Here is a 19,328-nt window from a genome sequence, read left to right on the forward strand (position 1 = left end):
ACTTATGTAAAGAGAGAGAGTGAGGACGTGCCTAAGGAATGGAGAGATTATAGATAGAAGGGAAAAGCAGCTATGGTTTCGACAAGTAAAGTCATGACTTGACGATGGAGAAATAAATAGACGAAAAGAATATAGAGGAAGGGCAGTGTATATACAAGTGGATGCCCTAGATTGGTACGTCTACCTACCTGCACCTAGCTATCTGTCNNTATAGATCTATCCATTTATCTACGCTGCATTCGTCTCTCTCTCTTTAATCTATCCGTGTATCTATCCCTCTATTTCTCACCTCTCGATTTACCTACCTATCTATCTGTATGGAATCCATCTGTACTCAGTGTATTTCTCTATGTATTTCTCCATCTATCCATCTATCACGTGAGACAACTTGATCCCTACTGTAATTCTGCTGCTGGATTTCTTCCTTTCTCACCCACAAGATAGACAGGTGTACGCGTTCGTTTTTCTATAAGCAGAAGTAGTTATAGTCGTGAATAGACTCGCCGAGAGCTGTAGTGGTCTTGTCTGTCTATCAATGAAGGGAGCTCCATACATCAGCCAGACTTCCTCTTTCTTCATAGCAGGCAGCAACCAACCCTCCTCTCTACAAGATGTAAACCTTCGCTACTACTACTACTACTCCATTCAACGTGTCGTCTTCATGACCTCCTTCTCGAATGAGCGCTCAGGCCTTATGTCGATGGACAGAAAGACTCCTCTCTCTCCGATGACTTGTTCTTTCTTTCTTTCTTTCATCCCTTCTCTCAGGTTTCAGCTGACTATATAGAGTCTTGGATTCCCGGAGGTAAAGCCACGGGTGTGTACGAGCATGCGGTGTATTGGGCAGCTGAAGCGAAGCAGTTCGAGACGTATATGAAGTTTCTGCAAGAAGAATTTATAGTGAAGAGTCAAGAACAACGCATGGCCGAAGCGAAAGCTTTCCAAGAAGCGCAGGCGGCAGGCAAGACGGCAGCTCAAGCAGCAGAAGAAGCTGCACGTGTCCTAACTGGCCCTAAAGCAGAAAGTAGTACTGGCGGAAGCCCGACTACTAGTACTACTAGTGCAGGAGGAGGAGGAGGAAGCTCGGGTGTATCTACAGTGGCGAGAGCAGCAAGTACGAAGAGCGTCGAGGATGCAGTGCTCTTTGAGAAAGATGAAGGAGAAGATGTGCAAGATGAAGAGGAAGAAGAAGAATCGAGCCCCGAACTGAATGAAGATGAACAGAAGAGAAAAATGCTGCAAGAAGCCCTACGAAAAGAACAGGAACATGTAGCTGCCGTGGCGGCAGCTACCAAGGCAGAACAGGGTGAGAAAGAAGGACTGGGGGGAGGAGAAGATCTTAGTGGTCAAGACAGTACGAAAACAGAACAACCCAAGGCTTCTTCTCTCTCAAGCACTTCGGCATAAAGAAAGAAAGAGAGGGATCTAGAGACAGAGGGGGAAAGGAGTGGGAGGAGGCGGAGGAGGAGAGAGAGATCTTGTGAGATAGGAAGAATGAAAAGATCTTTGTCTTTTTTTCTGACGAGAAAGAAAGAAGGAGTTTCAAGTTAGAGAGAGAGAGAGAGCTAGGCGAAGAATCCACTTGTTTCGATGTATGCATGAGTGTGTCTGCGTTTGGACGTATCCATACAATCTATGGGGATAGAATACTAAAGAAGTCTCCTTTGCGGCTCTCTCTATGTGGAGCTATCTTTGTAGACTATGTGTATGGTAGTGAACTTTCTCTCCCCGGCGTGACGTCATAATGAAAAAGTGAAGTGTGGGCGGGCAGATAGGGATGAAGAAGAGGGGGCATGCCTTGTCGGTGGCTACAGGAAGACTATCGACCTTCGATGCCTATGGACTTCCAGGAAGCACTGCATGGTATATGCTACTCATTACTTGTCTAGGCTAGATGGCTGGGGTATGCCTATATATGTCTTCTTGTTCTCCTATGTCCTAAGAAAGACTTGAAGCAACTCTTGCCTCGTCAAAGGCCTCCTCCTTTCATGAAGGGGGGAAGTGTAAAACATATGGACGAGGGAGCTTCGATCAGGGAAGACGGACGATACTAAGAGTGCATGGGTCAGTCAAGCAGCATAGAGAAAGGAGATTTAAGAAAAGACAGAAAGAAAAAGAAGAAGAGCGTGTCTCGTAGAAAGAGAAGAAAGTTAGTTGGTCGCTCGGTCTCCTCTTCGAGGCGAGGCAAGCATCTTCATCCAAACACACCCCCTATGTTCTCTAGTATTCTCCTGTGTTTCTCGGTGTCTGCGAGCCCTGATATGTTCTCTAGCTCATACATCTATATGTGGATATATAGGAAGAAGATGTATAGAGATGCACATATGAGACGGCTGGGAAGGAGAGAGAAAGGGACTCGTTGTGGAGAACTTGAGCGTGAGAAGTACATCGGCGGCAGAGAGATGCACGATACATCACAAGAAGACAGAAAGGCCGAGGAGGAAAGGCAGGAAGAGGAGGAGGAGGACAGAGCTGTGAGGCGAGAGAACAGGACAGGCTTGAAGGACACGATGTGTAGGACAACAAACTAGGCCAGTGGCGTATTGTGAGAGCGAAGGAACATTCCTCGAGATAGAACTCTTCATTTTATTAAAGAAAGAAGAAAAGACACTTCTTCTTTGAAAGTCTTTCCTGTAAGGGAGTGGATAATGGAAATGCAGAAACGGTTACCTAGAGGAGTAGGAGTGGTTTGGACTCCTCCGGTGCATGTTCGCACAAAAGACGAAATGAGAAGAAGATCAAATGTTCTTAATGTAGCGGCAGAGATGCTAGTAGCACGACGGATAGAGAGGATATTCGAAGGGAAGGAGAGGGGGCTATGCATGGTGTATAGTCATGATACGGTGGTGGAGAGATAGACAGACACTTGGATTCCCCTCTTGTTCTGCAGTTTGAAAAGACGCCAAGAGAGAAGATGGAACGTGAAGCTTACGTATGTCCTTCTCTACGGTCGAATCCGTTTTCTCTCTCTTCTAACGAAAGTAGCAAGCTTTCAGCGGGAGAGTTCATCGAACGCAAGGGTCAATGGGGTAGATGGAAGACCCACTTCGAAGAAAGAAAGGGACTTGACTCAGATCGTAACAGAGATTTGTGAAGATTACCGTTTATCCGGTGACAGGCCACAAACGAAATTGTATTGCTTGAAAGAGAGCGAGTGTTAAACACACCGTACTGATAAGCAGAACACCTCTTCCCTCTGTACTAACGACGGAGTAGCCAGTCAACGCTTTCTCCTGGGAGTAACATCCGTCTGTTAGATCTTACCCGTGTACAAAGAGAGATATACATTACATAGAGAGAGATATAGTTATTTTTGGTCGACGGCCACGTATCACTACGTTGGTCATAACCCTTCTCTTTTAGCCTCATTTTCCCGGCAAAAAAGACGAGTTAAGGACGGAGAAAGAAAACTGAATGACCCAAGGAGGATTTTGAGGAAGTTTTGGCCTCCTTTTCCTGCCCTCCTCCGCCTTAGAGTTTTTCCTTCTGATGCGACCCTTGAGTGAAAAGAAAGACCTCTCGAGTTCTACCTTGCCCGTCGTATTTTCCCCCCTTTTCTTCTATGAGGCACAGACCGGCTGCTGATGCGCCAAGCAAACCTTGCACCGGTCTACAAGCAGCCACCGCGGATCGCTTAGTGTACATATAGTGACTTGAACCCCCCCTTAGGTAAGGAATGAGTTGCTAGGAAAGCAAAACATCTACCAGAACAGAAGTGAAAAGACAGGATACAATTAGGGCTGCAAGGTACCAGTCGGCCTACACTTGACTAGAAATGTTTCGTGGGAAGCCTCTTTCCTTTACAGAGTCAGGCCTCATTCTGATCTTTGCTACTTGATCCGGAGAACAAGAGAACCTTCATGGTCGTGCTAGAGATGTCCGCTGAGGACCGACTATCCATCGATCCCCTCCTTTTCTCCAGCAATACGAGCTTCTCATTCCTTTTCCTGGAGAATCTCCTAGTCCCCTCTTGTATTTTTATTCTGTTCTATGAACAACACGCTTTCCGTGTGATGCTTACTATTGAGAAAGAGAGAGAAAGAGAAAAAGATATCCTGTAGACCGGTTTTGAGGAAGAACCCCTTGTCGGTCGCACATGAACATCATCCCCGACAATTCCCAAATACATGCCTGGAAACCTGATAAAGAATAGCCTCTATAGCTGATAGCTATAGTCATAGCAGGGGAGAAGAGCAACAACACGGTGTGCGGCTCTTCCTCTCCCCTCCCTGTCTCTCTCTCTTCCTTCGCCTCGTTTGATCCCAACAGTCCAGTCTCGCCTCTGTCATGCTTTTTCCATTTTTTGCCACCCGTCGAGTTTGTACAGTCGTGCCAGATGGCCTTGTTTCTCCCTCTTTACATGTCTACTGGGGGTGTCGTGAAGGCTTTTCACAGCGTTCCGTCGCGTTCCTAGTATCACGATCCATGATAGATGCCGGGTGACTGACTCTAGACAATCAAAAGGCCGCAGGCGCTTGGTTCGACACCACTCACGCAAAGTTTTGAGCGAGCAGCGGAACTCTCCCGTCATCTTCAGCTACTTTTCGCTTTATCTCTCATCCGATACAAAAGCTTTGTCTCGCATTGTCTCTGGGCCTACGAATCTCTTAAGGGATCGATAGATTGACAGATACATAGATAGAGAGGAGGGAGAAAGGAAGAACTGGGAGAAAGGGGGGAGACGGAATCTCACAACTACCGTCTCTCTTCTATCCGTTTTTAGCAGGAGGAGAGGAAAAGCACTTGGTAAGTAAAACGCCTCTTTTCTCTTTCTCTTGTCGGAAGAGATCATTCTTCAGTTTCTTGCGCTTTGACAGATTGAGCAGTCCCTCCTTTCTTTTTCCGCCTTTGGCTCTTCTAATGGACGGACTGAATGATGCAGTGGCTTTTCTCTTCTCTTGCTAAGTTGTCCTCTCTTACAGTTGTCTCCATGATCTAGTAACTCTTCATTGCGAGTCTTTCCAAGTATTTAGATGAATATGGATTGAAGGAATAATGAGAAAAACAAAGAGCGAGACGAGGGAGAGTCGGATTGAAGCAGCACATCCCTTTTTCTACGGCAGCCGCTCTCGACTTCTGCTGACCGTCGTCTACTCAGGATAACATTCTTCCACTCTGCACACCGGAATCTTCTCTTTTTCGGAAACGGGAAGTTTCTCTGTCTAGAAAAACAGACAGAAGGCAAATTGGTCATCTCCCTATCACCTTGTTTCCTTTTCTGAACCCCCCGCCCCTCCTTTTTCAACCGTCTGCTATGCAGATTCTCTTTCCAGCAACAGGGCCAGCTGCTCTTTCAGGTGTATGTACACCTCAGCACGGCAGATAACGCGTGCGAACATCCGTGGGTCTGCTAAGCCAGCTACCTTTCTGTCATCTTGTGTTTCCACATTCTCCTTTTGAGACGGGGAGTCTCTTTCTCTCACTTCCTTCTTCTTCCTCTTCATCTTCGTTCAAGATGTTAAAGCCTTCCTCGGCAATCGAGTTCTCGAGCACACCGGTGCCGACGCCTATACCAAATGGCAAAGATCATCCCCCAGCCTCTCTTCCACGTCAAGTTATCGGTTCCCCATATAACCCAAGCAGCAGAGCCTCTTCATCCTCTTCTTCTTCCTCCTTTGGAGATGTGCCTGTGAACACGACCTGCCCTCATTGTCACAAGGCTATCACGACGACTGTATCCTATAAACATTCATGTATGGGCATAACTCTCTGCGTCCTCACAACCCTTGTCCTAGGGCTTTATTCTTTCTGTGTTGTTCCTTTCTTATGGCTAGGATTGAAGGTAAGATCAGCGCATCACCATCCTCCTCTATCAAGAATTCCCTCTTTCCATCGTTAACAGGGAAGCTCTATAGTGGGCGGAGTGAAATGTATGCATGGTAATCCTTGGTGTGTGGAAGCTTGTTTTCTCACGTCTTCGTAGTGTTTCTCTCTCTCTCTCTCGATCTCCCTCTTTCTCCTGTCTCTTCTCAAGTGATCAGAAGCACGTCAACATACACCTGAGTTTACGTTGGGGTGTCTAGCCACCTCACATGGCCAGCCTATTGCAGGAAGGGCTACGCTCCCCCGTGTTCTCTGCAGTTGTCTCCTACCGAGATGATCGCAAACGGAGTCCAAGCGAGAATGCGTTTCGAACGAGCTCTTCACTTGCCCCCCTGGACTTGCTGTATTATCCTTCGTCTGTCTCCAGGTCACTTTGGTGTATGTTCTTAGCATGACTTTGGCTTACTCCTACGTTTCTATTCGTCGGTTTTCATCCTCCCTTCCCCCTCTTTCTCGTTCTTTAGCAAGAAAGAGAAAGAGAGAGGTATACACGTGGGAGGTGAGCTAGATGAGAAGAAGAGAATGATCGGAGACTGAGAGGGAGCGAGATAGAGGTACACATTCCACATCGATTCTGTTTCGTTATACTTTACTTCTCTTTTCTTCTTCTGTTTCTTCTTCTTTGCTGCTTTCTTTCTCATTTTTCTTCCTTCATCTTCTCTTTTCTTCTTTCTTTCTTTCTGTCTGTCTGTCTTTCATCTTTTGTCTTGTGTATGTAGGATGCAGTTCACTCATGTCCTTTCTGTCGTAATCTTATCCAGCGTCAATCGAGAATTTCGATTCCTCTCTTCTCTTCGTCAAGGGAGGAGATCGTTACAGTGAAGTGCGGAAGCTGCGCGGTGGTTCTTTCAAGACGTTACTTTCTTCTTTTCTTTTGTATTCTCTTCTTCATTCTTCTTTTCTACATCTTAAGAGCAGGCTGGCTCGGCAATGCTCTCGACATACTTCCTAAAGGTATAGTGATAGACACGACGGAGGTTGATCATACAGCCCCCCCTCTTGTTCAATGTAGACACAGACACAAACAGCTGTGGGGTTCTTAGCTTGTCTAGCTATGTAGACATGAGGAGAAACAGCTCGTCGCAATGGAAAGAAAAGGATGGCATGTGTATGCAGTTAAGTTGATATTGACATAAAGAATGAGAGGCCTCTCCAGGCTGATCTTGAGAAACAACCCTGAGGGCTGGCTGGCCGTTCAAGAGGGGGGAGAGATGGGGGAATTAGTAGTAGGACGAAGAAGAGGATTGAAGAAGATCATCTTTCTTTTCTCTTGGTCTTTAGATTCATGGATCTTCCTCTCTTTTTTTCTCTTCCTCTGTCGTCTTCTTCTTGTTGTATCTATTCATCTATCGCTTTTCTTCTTCCTCGCTCTGTTCAATTCTCTTCATCTCTTCTTTTTCTTTTTCTTTCTGCTCATCTTTCTCGCTCTTTGTACGGAAGATCTTTCTTACCTATCCTAGCTGACGCAATGGTGGATGTAGAGAGGTGTCTAGTAGACCCCTAGGTAAAGATTCTCTCCTCTTGGGTCTCTTCACAAGACGGGAAGGAAGAGAAGATGAAGAAGACGAGAGATATAAATACCTACTACAGTTCTTTCGAAAAGACGAGTGATATGCCGTCAGACGCGTTTCTCTGTGATAGAGAGAGACAGACAAGGATTGCATATGTAGAGAGATGGAGTGGAGGGAGAGAGAGAGGGACGATAGTCGACTTCTTTCTTCATGAAATCGTTGTGCAAGAAGGAAAAGAAGCAAACAAGGAAGAAAAAAAGAAAAGAAAGAAAGACTGGACTCAAGTAGCTATCCCACTTCAATCAGACGTCGCTCACTCAATCGTGAATGTCCCGAAGTGTTTCGTGACCCTTTTATCTCCCGTCCTCTTCATTGTCTCTTCCCCAATTACACACTTCCTCGTTCTCTGCTAATACAAGCCTCTCTTGATCACCCCTTTCTCTTGTTTCTTTCTTATCTCTTCCTTCTCTCTCTCTTTCTTTCTTTCTTTCTCATTCACCCATCGATTCTTTCTTTCTTTCTTCGTTCCGTGTGTTGGTCAGGTGAATTAACGGAGGCGTCCTGGGGAGATTTTTACCGTGACTGTGGACAGAAGAGTCAGCTCGGAAATCCTCTTCAAGCTGTTGCGAACTTCCGAGATAAGTTCGGCGGAAAGACCGTACGGTGGACGGGGCTTGTGAAACATGTTAAAGAGGGTCTCTTCAGCTCCAACTTTCTCTTCCTTGTCATGTATCCTACCATGACCTTAGCAGGGCAACAGCACAAGAAAGCTAGCGGTCATCCTGATAGCTTTTCTTCTTCGCCTTTCTCTTTTGGCAGGACAGGGGGGGGGGAAGATATGAGTCGTGAAGGAGGAGAAGGAAGTGATGCTGAGGAGAAGAGGAAAAGCAAACAGGAGAAAGAAGAAGAAGATCAAGAAGAAGAGAAAGCACGTCTCTTAGCTTTAGATGAAGAAAATCGAGGATTGCAAGGTGATGGAGCAGATCTAGCGCTAGCCTTCAGCGGCGATCTTAATCAAGTTGTCGAGAAGCTTGTTCCTGGAGATAAGGTCTCTTTCGAAGCAACTCTTGTAGAACTCGGGAGAAGGTAAGAGAAGAGAGAAAGAGAAGGAGAGTTGTCTCGAGAAGAGTCGTGAACGAGAGAAAGCTCATGTACTGGGGTGAAAAGAATTCGCACACCTGAGGATGGCTTTGAGAGTCTTCCATGGCATGCATTCGAGATAGGAGGGACATACAGATAGATACATCAAAGAGAGATCATAGATTGATAGATAGATAGGGTAAAGGTAGATAGATAGACGCGAGTGTTGGGCCTTTGTCTTGGTGGCCATGGGAGTCTTTCACACACAGCCTTGTCTACTTCTTTTTACGTTGTATACGAAGTTCTATCTCTGTCTGTTCACTCTACTGGAGGTGTTCTTCACCTCCTTCTTTCGTTCTCTCTATTTCATCTCTTTCTTCCTCCTCATCTCTTTCTCTCCTCTTCTCTGTTCGAACCATCAACATGTCCCTTCTCCTTTCAACCCCCCTTTCTTTCTTTCTTTCCTTCTCGTTGTTGATGTTTGGAGCGTTTTTGTCAACTTCGTTTTCTTCTTTTTTCCTTTCCTTCAGAGGCAAGCCCACCCTAGGACGCCTATGGAGTGTCTCGGTGATCGAATCGTGGGAATCGAGAGAGAAGAGATTACGTGAATTAGCTAAAGCTCAAGAACAAGAAGCACAACATCTCTTGTCGAATCTCTTTCCTTCTGCCTTTGGTTCGCCTTTTGGCGGGTTCAATCCCTTTAATCTTATGGGGTCTCTCGGAGGTCGTGGCGTCGTTGTCATCCGCAAACAGATCATTACGTCTCCGGATCCTGAAGGGAGTCCTATAGCTGTACGGGTCGTTCGCACTTTCACAGATGACGGGCCTTTAGGAACAGGAAGAGACACCGGTGGAGGAGAAGAAGACGGAAGTCGCCGTCATCCTTTATCTCTCTTTGGCATGCCGTGGGGTGATAGAGGGGGAGATCGAACAGAAGGTCTCAAAGGGGAGATGAAGAAGAACGAGAAGACGAATCCCTCGATGCTGATGAATGAAAGAGGTGGTGGAAGAGGATCACAATGGGGGAGTGAAGGGGGGGGGATCTGGGGGAGATGGATGATGGGAGAGGGCGTGAATGAGGGAGAAGAAGAAGAACGAGGGGGAGGAGAGGAGAAGATTCACGGAGCAGATGAGTTGATCGCCCAATTAAAGGCGAGACTCATGAAAGAAGAGAAACATTTCCCCTCTATGTATGGAAGGGGTGGGGGTAAGAAAGGTGAAGAGGGGGGGGAGGAGGAGGATGACTTTAGTGATGTCGAGCTCTTCGACGAAGAAGGAGAGAACCATAAAGGACATCTTTACGAGGAAAAGGAGGAGGAGGAAGAAGAAGATCTCTTTTCACGAACAAGACGGATAGCTGCTGAAGTCAAAAGGGACTATGCTATGAAGAATTATCGTCAGAAAAATAAGGAGAATCAGACTACAGCAGAAGAGGTCCGTCGAGAAGATAAAGAAAGAAATGTCCATGAGGGAATGAAGAAAGATCACAATACACCCCAAGAGTCCCAGAGGAAAACAGAAGGAACTTCCTCAAGGCAAACTTCTTCTTCTTCTCCAGTGAAGAAAAGCCAGCAGGTCAAAACACCTTCCCATGCAAGGAATGAAGATCCCTCATTCAAAGATGTAAGAGGAGACAGCTCGGACAGAAAGAAAGTTCATTCTTCAGCCTCTTCTCCGGCTTCCCCCTCACGGATTCCCTCGCAGAACAAGAACAATGCACCTCCTCCTCGTACAGGTGCTCCTACACGGAAGGGACCTTCACCCTCTCTTCCGCCTTCTTCTTCTCCTCGTGTTTCTTCTTCCTCCTCCTCTTCTGACAATTCCGTAAGAGAACCACGGCAGCAGGGAGAGCAAGGATTACCGAAGCCTCAATCGAAGACTCCACCACAGAGAGTGATTAACAAAGACTATGAAAGAGAAGATGAGAAAAAGACAGCTCCTCCTCGTCGTTCTTCCTCACCCGGACAGCTTCCATCTGACTCATCTCAAGCAGGAGGGGAGAGAACAAGACCTGGCGGAAGGGGGGGAGAACAAGCAAAGAAGATACATGCAGCCGTCAAGTCTCAACAGCAAGAACAACAACGGCAACAGGAGCAGACAGGACAGCAGAAAGAACAAGAAAGGAAGGTGGGGATGACAGGAAATGAGAGGGAGGGTGGGGTAGAAGAAGGCAAGTAAGAGAAGAAGATAGCCCGAAAGAAGATGATGGAAGGACAGGATGAGAGTAGGAGGGGGAAGAGAGTAGCAAGAAGAAGAGCCTTCTCCAGAAAGAAGAGATAGAAGAAAGCTGGTGAATGAAGAAGAAAAAGAAGAGGAAGAAGAATAGGGAAGGGGAGATAAGAGGAAATGATCACGTTCCTTCTCAGACAAAGGAAAAGCTCCCGAAAAGGGGGTTTTCTTCTTCTTTTTCGGAGACGAAAATATCTCCATCTTCACAAACGTACAGATGTCTTGCAAGAGGTCCAGTTGCCTGATCAGTTCTTTACATCGAAGAGAGGAAGGGGGGATCTCAGTGTGCACGCGATGATTGGACAGAGGTCACTCTCTTCGCTTCTCTCTTATCTAAGGTTCAGTTGCATGTGAAGCGATCCTATTCATAAGGACATAAGCGAGAAAAAGAGAGAGAGAGGGCAGCAAGCGGTGTGTCTATCCTGTTGCGATTCCTCTTTTCCTATCTAGATCCATCTCTCTATTATCACCCACCTCCTTCTCTCTGACTCTCTCTATCATTACGTGTCCTCGGCTTATCTATTCTTTTCGCAAGTATCTCTCTCTCTCCCCCCTCTCTCTCTCTCTCTTTTTTATCCCTCACTCTGTCTTCTCTGTATGTACGTACTGTACGCCTCCTTGCAAAGTGGAGAGGGTGTGCCAGAGAGAAGAAGAGTTAGACTTCATCTATCTTCGAGAAGAATCTATCTCAAAGGAAATGATAGAAAAGAAGAGAAGACCCTTTTTTCGCCAAGGAGGTGTAATCGATGAAGGAATGAATGGGTCCGGAGAAGAGACAAACACAAGCCTTTATATTGACTTCACTCTAATCTGAAATGAGTAGGAGAAGTGATTTAGCACTGTGCAAAGCTGTCTTTTGATCTCCTTTGTCTTTCCCTCTCTCTCTATATCGAGAAACCCTTTTATCGCCCTATATACGGTATAGATGAGTTTCTCAGGTTATGGAGGGGAGGGGAAGGAAGGTTAGAGTGAAGAAGGGTACGAAGGCTAGTAGGAGAAGAAGGAGGGCCCGAAGAAAGCTCTCTATTCGTTGTGTATCAAGTCATGTCTTCTGTGTCTATATGGTGTATGTTGACATGTGTCTACGTGTAAACCGTATATAAAAAAAAGCTAAGAAACGAGGTGAAGAGGGGGAGATTCAAACAACATAGAAAAGAAGGAGAGAGAAGAGGAGAGGAGAAGAGTGCAGGAAGATCACAAGATGATAAAGGTGTTTGATAGGAAAACGAGAGGAGCAGAATACACACCCATTGAGATATGAACTTCATTCTTTGCTGGTTAGGACTCTACAGGAGAAAGAAAGGAAAAGAAGGCCAAGCCCGTTTAAAAGGCAAAAGAAGTTAGAGCGTGTATCATCTTCTTTTTGCTCTGTACAAAGAAACGAGAGAGAAGAAGAATGGGGCATGTGTCGATCAGCCGGGGGGCTTTAGAACTACTGAATATTCTTGTAGAGGAAGGAAAAGTTCTTTTTCTTTTCCTTCCACACAGCAGAGAGGAAACTGAGCTGAAGTCAAGATAGGGATGAAGAGCAGACACTTAACCCTCTCAATCATTTGAACCTATTGCTATTGCCGGTGTACAGATATCATCTCGATCTACCGATGTCTATCTCGGGATTTAGACACCGAGATCTACAGAGACACAGACTGCTCGTCATATCTCTATGTGGAGAATAGCTACAAGTGAGGCTCCTTATGTTTCTCTCCTTGTCTCCCTCTTTCCTTGTTCCTTTCTCTCTCTCTGCATACATATATCTACATACATATGTGTATAGGTATGTATGTAGGCTCAGATACAGTCGGAGCCTTTCTATGGCTTGTTGAGTGAGGGAGAGAAGCTTCTTCTGCGGTAGGATCCTCTCAGACAGCCATACGCGTCAAGAGACGTCTTCTTTTCTAAGTGATATAGAAAGCCGGTGTTTGTTTCTCCCTCACAAGCTTGTTAATTCTTGCGAGGAGGCGCCTCCCTCTCATTTGGAGAGGAAATCTTTTCTTCTCCTAGCAGCGCCTCTCGAATGTGGCTCCGAGCCAAGAAAGAAGAGAGAGAAAGAAGGGGAGTAGATCAAATCAGATGGGATCTGCGGCGGTGTAGAGTGGGTGGGTGAGTGAGCCGCATATAGATAGAGATTCTTTGCATAGTTACGCAGGAACGAAGGGGAGAAGGGAGCAACTTGAGCTGTTGGTGTCCTTCCTCGTGTGTCTCCTCTCATCCTGGCTTCTCGTTTGCAGTCCGTGCACTCTTTGAAAGCAGCTAGAAGGAGAAGAGGAAAGGAGGAGTCATACTGCGTGGTGGGTATGTGGGTCTATCTGTCCGGGGTGTGAAGATGCTCGTTACAACTACGACTGCTCTGTCTACGGGGTGGCTACCGAATTCTCTCCTGTACATCTATATATCTATATCTGTGTGTATACATATATATATACATCTTTCTCATTTCACAGCCGTTCCTTACGATATGAACTGTCGCGCACGCGCAGACAAGGGCAAGCAAGGGGATACAGACATTCACATAAATGTATGTAGATATCATTGATACTTGCATGGTATGTACAGAGAGGGATGTGGGGGTGAGGGATGGCGGTGGCAGCTTCTATGACTGACGAGTGGAGAAGCGTGAGGATACGACAAGGAGTCTCATGAAGGAAGGTTGTCTAGCTGTACAGTGTACCAAGAGTATTCTGCTTTCTTCCTCTCGCTTCAACGGAACGCCATCTCCTCTCTCTCTGGAGCTGGGGAGGCCTATAAAGTGCCTCTATGGGGGACATTCGTTCCTACATACACCCTGAAATGAAGGAAGGCTGCTGCTTTGGCTGGTGGTTGCTATGGTGTACGTGTCCTCGTATATGTCTACATGATATGTCCTCTTTACATGTTTTGAGACACAGAACTGCATGTCTACATGGGACTTCCCATCATGAGATTCTTTTCTTCTGGTGGAGTGACACCGCGTGATATATGGAGTACATGAATCGTAGGTTGGCTGGCGAGACATCTTTCATCTGTCTATCTCTCTCTGTCGTTGAAGTCGACCGGTCTAGCTCGAACTCTGCAAGAGCGGGAAAGGAGGTAGTAGTAGTACAATAATGATCAACCGGGGAGTGCTTATAATAGACGTTCTCTGTTAAGTCTGATATTTGTAGAAGGACGGACATATGTATATGTATATAGAAAGACGGACATATATCTATTTATAGAAGGACACACATTTCCACGACGAAGAAGCATCGGTATTTAAACTCCTTTCCCCCCTTGCAATGTTCTCGGACTTCCACATCTAGCGAGCGGGCACTCTTACGCCGGTTGACGGTGTCAGCTGGATGACGGCAAAGAAAAGGCGAAATGTCAAGCAAAGAGAACTCTTCGTTCTTTCGTTTCTTTGTTGTTCGTCCTCCTTTCTCGCGTTTTGACGATGGACTGGCAGTGGAACAGGGAATAGAGTTTTTTCTTATCATCTCTCGAATGAAGGAAGGACAGTGAAGAGAAGCTGCTGATCGCACATGAATCAAACAGCTAGGGCATATTCCGGAGCCTTCACATTTATGCATGAACGACGTGGTTCTTTAGCCCCCCGAGAAAAACTGAGTTTTCTTGTACGGAGAGAGCGGTAGAGAGAGAAAGGAACGGTAGGGAGAAGGCAAAGGGAGACGTTCATCATTATGCACCTCACTCACCCACTGCGTGGAGGAGGCCTTCTCACTGGGTCATTCTAATGCAGGAACTTCACGTTGAGAGGGGGCCTGGGGACCCCACGTGGGTGTGGACATGAAGCAGGAAGCTCGTGCCATTCCAGACCATAAGTCGAGAAAGGAGAGATTGCACGAATGGAGACTGTTTGGAGGGTTTCACCTGGGTATCGAGGAAACAAACCAGGGAGGGGTCGGTCACCTAGTGTGGTCATCCGTCTATCTACAGTTGAGAACTCGCTGTTTTCCAAAGTCACCATTTGTATGCAGTCGAACGGCAAGCAAGAGAGAGAGAAGCCTCAAATCATGCATGCGCCCTCTACAGCTTTGGCAGCTGCTGGTCCTGTCCATATACAACCGTGCGACAGGGTTTTTTCACAGAATGAATGAGAGGAAGCCTCTGCTTCTCCTCCGGTCGCATCCTTGCAGTTCCCTGCACCGTCACTGAGAGACAGGAAGGTTAAGTCAATCAGCTAGACTTCGTGTACCATAGCAGCAAAAGCGTGTTTGGCGATGAGTGGCCATTACTAGGGCCTGCCTTTTTTCGGATAGCAAGGGGGAAGTGCAATTCTGAGTCTTTCCCTGAGGGCAGACAGGTGCGTGGGATGTGCAGCAGCAGTGACTCTCCTGCGTGACGTTGACTTGGCTATCTGTGTGTGTCTATCTAGTCTATCTATTTGTCTACCTAATCAAGCCCACAAAGCATTCGGAGTCAGATAGGAGGCAGGGAGGCCCTTATCGAGATAAGATACTCGTTGTCTCTCAGCCTGAAGAGTCAACATGTCTCGGTCGGGGTGGTGGTCGTATCGCGTAGGAAGCTGCAAATCACCCGTGCGAGAGAAGTTCTCAAGAACAGGTAAGGGGATGCCAGCGAAGTTATGTTCCTTTCTCTCTAGCTGGCAACGGGGCGGAGTACCACGAGCAGGCTTATGAGCGGTGGGCCAGAGTGTGCACCTTCGTGACCTTTGTCTAGAGGGTGCTACTACTACTCGTTTATCATCCTGCATGAGTGCATCGCACAGTTTCTTGTTTTGAAAGAAGAAAACGTCTGTAATCCCTAGGTAACAACTGTCTCCGCACACAACAACTACACGCAGTCCCTAACAGGTGGTGGTTGCTACAGCAGGGCCAGGAAGCATTCGAGTCCTTTCCAGGGGAAGCAAGAAAAGACGCTGGGAAACTAGCTGGCGAAATACCCGGAGACTCATGGCAGAAATCAAGGGGAAAAAAAAACTTACTTTGTCATCTCCTTGTGCTTCTGAAGTCAAGACAGGTGCCAATATCTGGTACGGTGAGATGTCCTTTCTGCGCTGATTGATTGCTCCGTCCAAAAGTCTGCCTCGAACCACACCCTAAGAAAGGAATAAAAACCTTGTTCTCGAGTCACAGTAGGGAGAAAGCTCTCGTGTCCTAAGTAATGGTGTGAATGTGTAGCGGAGCCTGCTCCCTTTTTACGCCCGTCTTCTTCGATGTAATCCCCCCCAAAAGGGAGATTTCTACTGAAACGACCAGGTGGTGTGTGTTTGGAGGAGATCCGCAGTCAAGGCTGTGTGCGCCTACAGATACTGTCGCCCTTTCTCCTTTTCTGCAACCCGGCAAAAAGCACAATTCTTGCTGCTGGTTATGTGTCAACCGGAGAACAGTTCGAAACAACGTTCTTTAGCCTAGTGAAAGAGACTGATTGATGTTTTCCAAATGCTCATATTGTTTCACAAGCCAGACTAGATGACCCCTCAATGGAAAGGATGAAGAATCGTCGCCCTCAGTTGGGAAAAAAACCCAAGGAGTACCAGCTGAGCTCCTTACTTTCGTCCTCCCTCCCGGAGATCCTGTCCCTTGCTGTGTGTCTTCTGGGGAGAAAGCCATGCTGTTTGTCACACTTTCTCCCATGCAACTTTCTGTCACACGCTCGCACACGTTTGTCTGTGAAGGTCCACTCGGGGGGACAACACGAAGACAGCAGAGTGAGGAAGGTACCAACCCCGGAGCTCTTGACCTTACGAGAGACCACCGATGCGGCGGCATCTGTTTTTGCTGTTGTTGGCGTTCAAGTCCTTCTCCGCCGGCGGCTTCTTTCCGTGTGTCTGTCTGTCCCTCCATCCCACGGGGGCGGCGGCGGCCGGCCGCGCGCAACGCGCAATCCACGGGCGGGATTCGGAGCAACAGCATGCTGTAACAACGCTGGGAATGTGCTGTCCCAGGAAGAGGACGACCATCATCGTCATCCTAGGACGTGCTGCTTGCTGCACACGACCGAGGTAGAGGCGGGAGGACACACACGGTGCTTGTTTTTGCCGCAAAACAACGTGATTTTCTCGCGTTTCTGAGGTGTACGTACACCTGAAATGGTCTGTGTGACTGTCTTCTTGTGTTGTCTTTTCTTGCTTTTTTCTGTGTGTGGCTTCTGCTTTCCAACCTTTATTCCTGTCACGCGCTGTGTCCTGTCGGTGTCTTCGGAATGCCTGTCCCACGATGCGCGTTACAGTCAGTCACACAGCGCCTCGCTGACGACGACCGCGCGATCTGTTGTAGTAGCGATAGGCTCGCCACCCGTCGTTTCTCACAGGATCGCCAAGTCTCTTGTTGCTTCGGGAAGAAGATCAAGTTTTCTCAAGCAATTCGTTTTAGCTTCCATGTGACTGGGGTGGGACGCACGGACCGCTGAAAGATGCTGCACCGCCCTTCAAGGGACAAAGCGTCCGTCACTAGGCCGTATGATGTTCCTACGACAACAGTACCTCCTGCTCGTGACCGCCTTTCCGCTTCAGGCGGCTTTTGCTTCTTCTCTCATTCGAATAGCGTTAGCTATCAGGTTAAACAGCATCCAATCGACAAGCTGCAACATCACCTTGTCTACGTCTATCGATCATTATGGACTTCTGATCACGAAAAGCAAGCCTTGAGCGAGCCTCGTCTTCTACAACTACTACAGCTCACGCCCAAGGCGAGGGGGGGGTGGGCCTGTCAAGCCCTGGGCATCGTAGGGATGACTGTTGATTTCCTTCTAAGCGATCTTCCACGTTTTTCTCTCCAATCTTCATCCCTCATGGCTTTGAGACACTTGAGTAGGCCTCCTTGACTATCGTCCGTACTGCATTCCCGACGCCGCCCCGCCTCGTTGCACTTGGGCTCCTCCTAGGCGTGTGTGCCTAGGCATCTGGCGTCGGATGAAGTTGGCCGACTTCTTTTTGTTCGTCTCCTTCTACGTGTCATTTTGTCTTGTGTATGCACACCTAAGTGTATCGCAACAGCTAGTCGATGGTGCATTTCTTCTGACGTGCTCATATCTCCTCCTTCCGACAAACAAGCAGTCAACCAGCCCGGGCTAATCAATCACCATACCCATGTGATTTCTTCTTCTCTGGTGTATATACACCTTGTAAAGGGTATTCGTCTTACATCTTGTCTTTCTTTTTTGGCGTCCTCTCTCCACTTTTTCTCGATCACCTCGAGGTCTGTCTACCAATCTATCTCCCGTTATCCTTCTAGGGTTGTCTCTCTTCTTTCTTACGTAAAAAGTATACGTTTGCCATGCTGTAGATACACCTCCTTCCACCCATCTTAGACCCCCCTTATACAACTCCTGTCATTTCCCTTGTGTTTGTCTCAACGCATGTTCCTCACTTAAACAAAAATACTATCATATCTAAGCTCTTTACATACATCTCGAGCTATCCATCTATCTCTCTTTCAATACATTTCTATCCATTCGCACACAGTCTGTCTTAAAAGTCTAAACATACTCTCTCTCTACCTTTCCATAGCCCTTTCTCCGTATGTATAAGAGATGCATCTCTTCTCCTGTATGTAAGCGAATGATCTATGCCTCTCTCCCTCTTCTACGTCTAAGTCTTTCTATAGCTCATGCTTTAGTCTTTTCATGAAGAAAAGACCTCTTCCCTTTTCTCTCTGCTTCATCGTATCCCGCCTCCTCCCTTGTCGACTTTCTTCTTTTCTTCTTCTCCTCTAAGTCACCATCCATCGTCCGAGCAACAAGATCTAGTCGCACGGCAAGTCTTTTCTCTTCTTCAGTTTGTTACTGCCTAACCTGGGGTTTATCTCTCATTCTTTCTCTGTTAGATATCTTGTCTCTGAGCTAAGAAGCTTCTCTCTCCAACTAGCTCCTACCATTTTCATCTTTCCCGAGACTTCTTATCGTCCGCTCACTTCTACCCTTACTTCCTCTCCCAGTTTCCAAAAGCGAAAGAAAGAACCCAACGCGAAAGGCAAAGAAGAAAGAAAGAAAGAAAGACAGCAAGGAAGTGATCCGGTCAGAGGTTTTTCTTCTCCCCGTCTTGATCCATTCTCTATCTACCGAGGTAGCAAGAGAAGAACCCCTTCCTTTCGTATCTCTCTACGTCATGTACCTTGTTCATGACACATTTAGGGATGAAAGAACCTTACCAAATTTACAGAAGGACAGAGGGAGTAGAAAGATCTCATCTCCACTCAAAAGCTTCTCTGTTCATCTACCGGGGCATCTTCGTCTCCTTCTTGGACAGGAGCACGTATGTACATACAGCCGACTTTTCTTCCCTAACAGATCTGAAGGGAATCGAGAAGAAGAAGAGAGACAAGAGGAAGAAGAAGAAGAGAGAGAAGAAGAATGGAGTCGTCGAATGTTCGGAAAGACACCGTGCCAGGCACGGATGTCCACGATCATCGATTCAAGTAAACCACAGAGATCTAACTTTCTTCTTGGCTAGTTCTCTCTTTTCCTTCCATGATCTAGTTGTAACTTCGGAGATCTTTCTGTCTCAACTCTCTCGTAGCGTATGCTCTTTTACTTTCGTTGCAAGCTTAGATATCTATCTTCCTTTCTTGTCTTCTCCATCGGTGAAGATCTCGACTCAGTGACTTTCTATTCGATTAGACGAAAGGTCCTCAGGTGTACATACACTCGACAGAGAGGTGGAGGTGAGGGCTGCAGATAAAGAAGAGCGAAAGGGAGAGGAGAAGAAAAGTTGGCCTCTCCTCTCCTCTCAAAGAAGAGAAGATCTCG

General features: G+C 47.0%; 4 protein-coding genes across 4 annotated transcripts in view; 3 read left to right on the forward strand and 1 right to left on the reverse strand.

Moving 5' to 3' along the window:
• Positions 1-1,955, forward strand: part of CSUI_004773 (cral trio domain-containing protein) — a 7,922-nt gene extending 5,967 nt beyond the window's left edge. The window contains exon 4 of the mRNA XM_068064957.1: positions 764-1,955. Coding sequence (XP_067923062.1) covers positions 764-787 — 24 coding nt within the window. The 3' untranslated portion in view covers positions 788-1,955. The remainder of the gene's footprint in view (positions 1-763) is intronic.
• A 688-nt stretch (positions 1,956-2,643) lies between these two features.
• CSUI_004774 (uncharacterized protein) lies at positions 2,644-3,251 on the forward strand (the record flags this gene model as incomplete). The annotated part of the gene is made up of 1 exon (XM_068064958.1): positions 2,644-3,251. A coding segment is annotated over one exon (213 nt), but the record flags the coding sequence as incomplete, so codon positions are not given.
• Positions 3,252-4,567: 1,316 nt separating this feature from the next.
• CSUI_004775 (litaf-like protein) lies at positions 4,568-13,620 on the forward strand. The gene is made up of 4 exons (XM_068064959.1): positions 4,568-5,782; positions 6,543-6,777; positions 7,877-8,420; positions 8,945-13,620. Exons 1-4 carry the CDS (start codon positions 5,456-5,458, stop codon positions 10,590-10,592), a joined length of 2,754 nt encoding a protein of 917 aa, XP_067923064.1. The 5' UTR covers positions 4,568-5,455; the 3' UTR covers positions 10,593-13,620.
• Positions 13,621-16,022: 2,402 nt separating this feature from the next.
• CSUI_004776 (uncharacterized protein) lies at positions 16,023-16,380 on the reverse strand (the record flags this gene model as incomplete). Its single annotated transcript, XM_068064960.1, has 1 exon — positions 16,023-16,380. A coding segment is annotated over exon 1 (327 nt), but the record flags the coding sequence as incomplete, so codon positions are not given.
• Between the last annotated feature and the right edge of the window lie 2,948 nt (positions 16,381-19,328).

This window comes from Cystoisospora suis (genome assembly GCF_002600585.1).
Source record: "Cystoisospora suis strain Wien I chromosome Unknown contig_2268, whole genome shotgun sequence".
Lineage (NCBI taxonomy): Eukaryota > Apicomplexa > Conoidasida > Eucoccidiorida > Sarcocystidae > Cystoisospora > Cystoisospora suis.